General features: G+C 45.6%; 1 protein-coding gene across 1 annotated transcript; it reads right to left on the bottom strand.

Annotated features, from left to right (window-relative positions):
* Positions 1–447: 447 nt before the first annotated feature.
* On the bottom strand, positions 448–6,615 carry LOC119376259 (uncharacterized). The gene is made up of 2 exons (XM_037646166.2): positions 6,052–6,615; positions 448–2,043 (listed from the first exon to the last, which is right to left on the bottom strand). The coding sequence occupies exons 1-2, from the start codon at positions 6,331–6,333 to the stop codon at positions 1,396–1,398; spliced, it is 930 nt and encodes a 309-aa protein (XP_037502094.1). The 5' UTR covers positions 6,334–6,615; the 3' UTR covers positions 448–1,395.
* Between the last annotated feature and the right edge of the window lie 1,097 nt (positions 6,616–7,712).

The following is a 7,712-nucleotide window of genomic DNA, read 5'->3' as shown; positions in this document are numbered from 1 at the left end:
ACACTCAAGTTCAGTTTTATACGTGTTTGTATACTGGGTGGCATTGCTTTGTCGATTTGTATTGAACAAGAACTTTGTATTAATGTATTGATGGCCGTGAGTCTCGAGTCACAGCCAACGCACCAGATAAGCGTTGTGGTAAAGCAGTCGGAAATCCTCTCTCCTGACAATCGGACGGGAATATTGCGACCACGCTGTCACACTGTCAGCACACATAAAGAACATGATTGGAATATTATGCAGTTACCATGAGAGTGGTTCCAGGGTAACGCAAACAGTATAGGAGACAGCGCAGAGCCCATCCACTCAGCCTGCTTCAAATTTGATCCTAGACCGCGCTCTATAATCACCGAGCCGTAACTCAACGCTTGTGCAAATAAGATGCCGCAGAGTTGACTGCCCTGTCCTGAGTCTGCTGAAGGACTACGGCGACGGTCCGTAGGCAGTGCACACAAATCTTTTATTGGAAATAATCGCATGGGGAGGCTTATACCGGTTTCTGGTATTGATGGCTGCAGCTTCTCGATGGTAAAGGAACGTAATTAAAAAGAAATATGAGAAACGCAGGAACGCTAACAAAGTAGCCTGGAAGAAACAGTAAGTGAATGGAGCACAAATGAATAAACACGCTGGTCTTCTCCCAAAAAAGACAAGCCGCTTCAACGTAGGCAGCGGTATTCAATGTCACCGAATAGTAACGAACCGCAGTTTCAATAAATCTGTTGCGAATTCTATGGCACAATCAGCAAAGCACAAGGGGCATCAGGATTTTGAAGCTGTTATCACAGAATTGCTTCATTGCGTTCAACACTCTCTAATACCCTACCTTCATCATCTCGAGTTGCGCAGTTTAGCGACTAATAGAAAAATGTGAAGCCCAAGTTTAGCTTGTCATGCCGTATGCTTCCGCTGGCTTCCAGATCCTCAGCACCACAATCACCTGACAAAAATTCCCACGATCTTTGGTCTCCTAGCCCAGCATCACTGGCGTTAATCTCGCGTTCCACACAGCAAGCTCTTGCATTGAGGAAGTTCAACTTCATCTTCTTAGGTGATGCTGCGAGAGTAGTGCCATTTGTCTCGTACACTTGTGCCTGAAATTCGAACCATCTTCCGGTATGAACTTTCATGCTCAGGCGTATTCTGTATCGATTGTCAACAGCGATATCTGTGTAGCACAGCAAGAACTCATACGCTTTAATCGCGTGTGTGAGTTTGGACCAGTTATTGACGGACCACACGACTTCAATGGGAAGTTTCAGTACATTTTCGAAGACGTGTGCGGTCGCACCAACTGCAAACCCTCCGCCAGGGACTTCCACCCGTCCAATGGAGACGTGGCATCTTAGGGCCTCTGACAAGTCTTTTACGATCACGCTCTTCGCTATAAGGGCTTCAGTATCTGTTCAGTTGTTCCAGTTTGCTTGACACACTTCGTAGATCCCTCTGTAACAGCTGCAAGTTCTCGACATGTTCCTCCCTCTCCGTCCTTACACAATGGGCTGCGGTGGTTTCGCAAGACGCCCACTCAACTGCAGCCCTTTTCATTTCATCCAACTCAGCGCTGAGACATGCACCGAAGGCCTTCAAAGCTGCTATCTGATCCAAGCGTGTTTGACTTCTCTCTTCCATCGCACTGGATGCCTGCTCCATCATCTGTGATATCTGCTTGACTTCAACTTCCATCTTCAAAAGGGGTTGGAGATTTGCTTCGTCGTTTGCAGTAATGCTGGGAGGACTTGACAGCAGACACGCAGTGTTCGGGGATGCGTTTCTAAATGTCCATTCTAAACAGCGAAGTCCTTCCCGAATGTCTTCAACCTCCTTGAAGACTCCTTCCCTAGGTGGGGTACTGGACTCTCTATTCAAAACGTGCTTGACGCAGTGTGATTCAAGGTGCGCGATGATGTCTCGCCTAAGCACTGTCGACGAACACTCTGGGCAGCATGTGGTGTGGTACTCGCAGTCCCGGTGAAAGTGATCCGCTATCCTTGACACATCAGTGATGGTCTCGCACCCGTTCGCTCTGTTCCAGCAGCTGACCTGTTAATTGATAAAAAACATGAAAGTTGGCAATCATTTTGAGAAAAAGACATGAAATTAGAAGGGCTCACAACCGCAGGATTTACAAGCAATCGGGAGCGACCCATTACGTACATTTTTGACGTTGTTATTCTGTTCTCTAAGTCTATCATTATTAGAAGTGCTTATCGGAACGATGTACTCCTTCCCACTAGAACGGCTGATCCTGTAAATGCCATTGCTAGTGCAGAGAGCGAAGGTGATTTTTTTAGTTACTTTTCACTGTCATTTCGTCATTTCTCGATGTCCTTGCAATAGCAGAGTTCTAGAATTCTTTTCCCGACAATTATTATTATTATTATTATTATTATTATTATTATTATTATTATTATTATTATTATTATTATTATTATTATTATTATTATTATATTATTGGATTTTTCTCGATCAATTAGTCAATAAGGAAATCAATGCAGCTTTATTTTCATGAAAAAAATTGCATATACAGGGATTATTTGGACCGATGGGCTAATGTGGCTTGTGGCCAGTCCAATACATTATGCAACTAAGTATATACAGGTAAGCTAAGAGGAGAGGAAATAAAAAGAAAAGATCTATGCATTCATGCACAACCTTTATACGTTTACTCTTGTAATGGCCATTACAAGAGTAAACGTATACCGGTTTACAAGTACCTGTACTTGTAGATCTTATCAGAAAAAGATAACACTAAGCATCAACTCCAACAAGTTGTTGCAATTAATGTACAGATATGTTCACATGTTTTTAATTGACAGAGAAAATTACTTGCATGCTAGGATGGAATTACGTTTACTTTAATCTCAAGAAGGACCCGGTTCTACATCTTAGTTCCACTAAATTCTATCTGTCTTTCGCCATAAACGCTATGAGATTTGGGCAGATTAAAGCTACCGTTTGAAGCATGTCGCGTGTTGCGCATTGGAATGGAAAAAAGATCAACATGGAGAGGTGTGTTTTACTTAGCTATGTTATTCATTGAATGAGTAATTTTGTAGTCGAGCAACATGGGAGCTGAAAGAACGCGTTATGGTCGGAAAATATTTACTGTTGCTTCGTCTTGGCTTATGACACGTTGTAATGTCAATCAACAGTGTTTACCTAGCATTTGTACGTCCCGTGCCATGATTCCAGACAGTAACTTATGCGATAGTGACATAATGAAAACCAGAATGTACGAAGTATAGCTTGTAGGAAGTCTTGTCGAGCTTTTATGCACAAAAGCAGCCATAGGCAACATTCGAGCATAAATTCTGTACTTGCTTATTAAAGCATACATTCTCATCAAATATGATTCCTAGGCTCCAAAAAACTCATTTTAATTTAGATCGTTGTGCTACACTTCTTTAGAGTATGAGATACCTTGTGGTAATCTGGTACCTCTGTAGGAGAGCTGCCTTGTAAGGTGTATCCGCACAAGCCCTCTCTTCAATTGGCGAATGACGAAGTTTCTCAGCAAGATGTCGACAACTGAGGTTTCTAGATGCAAAGAATAGCCAGCCGCTGAAAGTCTGTTTGACTGGCTTTTAAAGCTAGCTAGTAATTCATGTTCACCTAATTTAGCCGAATTATGACAACCGAGGTTCTCAAATTCTTTCGCTTTGGTTATCACTATTAAAACATGACCATTTTTCTCATTGAGAATGTACTAAATTTTAAGGTAGGACAGATTTATTCAAAGTGCTTGATAGCGCCAGGAAAGACCATAAGTTTGAGAGAGACAGAGACTCTATATACAGAAAGGCAGAGAGGTCGGCCTGAGCTACAGTTTGCTCTGGCTGCTACTCTACACTGGGGAAGGGTGACAGGCGAGCAAAAGAGCTATTAATGAAGATGATAAGTTAGGCAGGTGAGTATATTATGGATCTTGCATAGTCACCACTATAGGAGAATTATAGGGAAAGCTTTCTTAGCGAATATTGACAGAGCTGCAGCGGGATCCTTGGTCAACCTTAACACACGAATGCTTCATGATTTTTCGATTACTCTTTTCGACAATGACTCGAAAGCGAACCATTCGCGCCCACTTAATACACAGCTTCAAACTTCTACATTCACTAGCGGTCTCTCATGCTACCAAGCTACTCGCAGTTCTAATCTTTATCGCAAATTTGCAGCCTGTCTGCGTGTTTTCGTATTTTTTGCATGTCCACTAGTCCTCTCAGCGCTCTTGAAGCAAGCCTGACGTTGTTTTGCCGTGACGGAAATATAGAAATTTATTAGTTTACTGTTCTCTCCTAGCGATATCGATGATTGTCGCGTCCCTCCCCTGTCCACTCCGTGAGTGATACTGGCGAAACAAGTGGGACTCTTCTCTATCTATGTATCTCGCACCGAAGACTGGTGCCGTAAAAAATCAATGAGGACCCATCTTCCTATTTATTCCCCTGCTCATGTGAAACAGTTACTGCGGTTTTTTTTTTCTTTACGTACACCTTCCCGCGTCGCCTTTTACTGCCGCTGATGTGCCCCTGTCTGCAATGCATCAGGCGTTCATAAAATGCTGGGAATGACTGCATATGGCTAAAGTTGACCCCGGATAGGCGCTATAGACTGCTCTAAAAAAAGTGACGACCGGGACACTCGAGGTGTGTGTCGACCGGTATAGCAAAGTCACACAGTCCATCATGACGATTCGAAGGCAAAAGCCAACTGCTTTTTTTTTCTTTCCTCTAAGTTGATTGTATTCATCCCCCCTCTCCCCGAAACCTTTGTGCACTCACCGTGTTTTCAAAGTGCATGCGCGATCGGCCCACCTTTGGCCAAGCAACGATTTCATCTGATGACCTCATCATGTGACGCCAGGTTATGTCGACGTCAGAGTGACGGCACTTAATTTGGCACCCTGTGACGTCAAGATGACGTCATCGCACGAAGATCATTGTTGCACCTTTTGTGTTGACGCAACCGACGGTCACGTTTCGCTTTTTATGAGGCATCTAAGGCTTTCGCCTTATAATATTCAAGCATTCCTGTATCGTGTCGAGGCTACATGTCAGTATTTTTGATAGTGCAGAAACTGTGCTACCGTGAGCAATATGAGTAGGAACACTGGAGGGCTTGACAAATTGCCTCAAACCCGACTCTGGGTGATTCGCGGCGCCCGCTGTCAGAAACAAAGAGGGAAGGGCGACGCGATCCCGCTAGCTCTTGACACTCCCGCCTCGCTATCGCTGATACAAAACGGCAGCTGATTGCGTGTCACCAGCCGCTCGCAGTGATAAGACGGTTACCCCACGCAGAGCGCGGCGGTGTGCTATATATAGGTCCACGCAAGAAACCGCTCCTTTGATCGCTTGTGTGCCCACACACTATCAAGATACAGCAAATAGGATTTAAAAAAAACGGTGCTGCTTTTGCTGCGTGTGATCCCTACAAGACGCGGCGCGGTACAACATCAAGCTCTTTTCCTAGTCATATATCAAGCGTGGCGTAAAAACAGACGCCTGTTGGCCGTGACAGTAGTTCGCGGAGAAGCTGCACCCTTTCTACTATATTTTTCGCGGCGCCATCAGAGGTATCAATTAGTGTTTTAAGCTATTTGCAACGCACTCGAGTGTTCCCGCCCATATTGCTCACGATAGTACTTTTTTACGCTTCCCATGTGCAAGGTAGCCGACTGGAGGTCGCCTCATATTGACCTTCCCATCTTTCCTTCGGATGGCTCTCTTTTTATGTTACCGCCGAGTAAGAACACCAAGAGAAGTACTCATAGAGAAGTATGCGTAAGGCGCCTCCTACCTCAGACTTGTACAAATTATGCTAACTGGTCATTCTTCCCACAAGCCCATCACGTCTCGCTGCCATAGTTTTATACTCTATAGATATCTTTTACGCTTTTATATAGCGCATGATCTTAGGCATCTTTAGAGCCATGACACATCCTTTCATGATCATTGGTCATCGCTAACACCACATGAATAGACATGGCGCTATTTGACCAATCCTGGCCCAAGCACCACAGAAATACACTAATCATCAGCATCATACCTCAGATTTCATCATTCTCTCCACTGGAAACACCCTCCAATGGACTTCACTTTCTGGACACAGGTCGCCATCGAGGAAGCACACTTTCACCCTTGGCTTCCACTGCTCGTAGCAAGGCTCGCGTAGAACATGGCGACAGGGTAGAAAGGCAGCCTTTCTAGCCACGACTCTGCAAGCACTGCACACTCGGATGTCATCAATGGGTTTGACGAAGTGCAGGGTACTCCAGTCGAGGTTTTCGGAGAATCCAAACACAGCATACGAATGAATCTCTGGAGGCATGGCAACAGGTAATTACAAGTGCACCGCCCCTCTGCAAGGTCCCGGGAGAAGCACCTGCGAGTGTCTACATGCGGAGACCGTGGTCGGATGGTTTATCTGCGTGCCTGGATTAGCCCGAACAGCTATCGCGTAGCCATGGCAAGTACTCGACCGTTCTTTTACTCCTCCGATAACGCTGCGCTTTTGATCGCCAGGCAATGCGTATCGGCGGAGGTACTATTGAAAGGCGCTGAAGAAAACGGCCGAGAAAGTCGTCGTTTATGTTAGCGGAAATCGCGAATGAGCAGAGGTTCCTCAGTTTAAGGAATGATTTATAATCTGAATTCCAATTGGTGGACATCCTAATGGGAACAACGATATTGCCCCAGTCAAGCTCACCCATACCATTCCCCAAACTCAAACTAACACTCCCTTTTGAACAGTTTTGAAAAGGACCAAAGTAAGTTCACGATCGCATCGCGGTAGTGGATCACTTAACCGGATCAAGGTCGTCCTGTACTGTTTCGACGATTTTGTATAAACGCACTGAACCGCTAAAGCAAGTCCTGACGATCACTTGCAGACCAACTTAGGTTTTCTGCACCAACTGTGTAATGTATTACACGACTCTAAACATGCGAACCGCTACAGATCGCAGCTGCGCAGACAAACGAGTTTTCAACTTCTCGCTTCCATTCTACGCAGGATTTTTCCACAATACGCAGCACTGATGACCAATATGATTTTATATGTCCAGCCCATGTCAGTGAACCTGCGGCGGCAATCGAACGTAGTCTGCCTATGTTACAACGTGCTCCGTGTTGACGTGAGCTCCGCGACAGTGTTTATCTCGAGGTGTCTTTTCTTGAACATCATCAATTTCCCTAGCTGTGTTGTGTGCTGCAAATCTAGGGATTGGCGACTTGTAAAGCTGTGACATCGTGTAATGCATGTAAGGCGACTGGCGAGCAGAGTCGTTTCAGCTAGTCGCTGCAGTGAGCGACGAGCAACGGCTATCCGATCAACGCCAACATCTACGCGTCTGTGTCTGTAGGTTCACCCCTGAAGACACAACCCCATTGCCAGAGTTTACGCTTATCGGTAATCGTTCTTAAACACTTTTGTAGCGTTAGCTACACTGACCTAGCCTAGCCAGTTTCGCGTGCCTCCTCAAGAGCCGTGCTGCGCATGCGCGAGGATCAATGATGTCACGCACCGGAGCCGACACCTCCGCGCACTCCGCCGCCGGTCTGCGCTTTCCATAGGAGTGACGTCGTAGTCGTGGCAGACATATTGGCGCCGGCGCGCGCGCAGCTATTTGCCTTCGCTGTGTCGCCGTATGACACTGCGCTGGAGCCGCCTGATAGCGCCTCTGACTAGCGTTTGCCAGCGTGATATAG

The sequence above is a fragment of the Rhipicephalus sanguineus genome, unplaced genomic scaffold, assembly GCF_013339695.2.
Source record: "Rhipicephalus sanguineus isolate Rsan-2018 unplaced genomic scaffold, BIME_Rsan_1.4 Seq1138, whole genome shotgun sequence".
NCBI lineage: Eukaryota > Metazoa > Arthropoda > Arachnida > Ixodida > Ixodidae > Rhipicephalus > Rhipicephalus sanguineus.
Note: the sequence above shows the minus strand (reverse complement) of the source record. Positions and strands in the feature narration are given on the sequence as shown.

Bases quoted from the DNA above. Each gene is read 5' to 3' on its own strand.
- LOC119376259 (XM_037646166.2), bottom strand. From the start codon at position 6,333: ATGCCTCCAGAGATTCATTCGTATGCTGTGTTTGGATTCTCCGAAAAC. The intron at 2,044-6,051 runs GTATGATGCTGA...ATCAATTAACAG, and splicing joins AGAGAATGATGAAATCTGAG to GTCAGCTGCTGGAACAGAGC.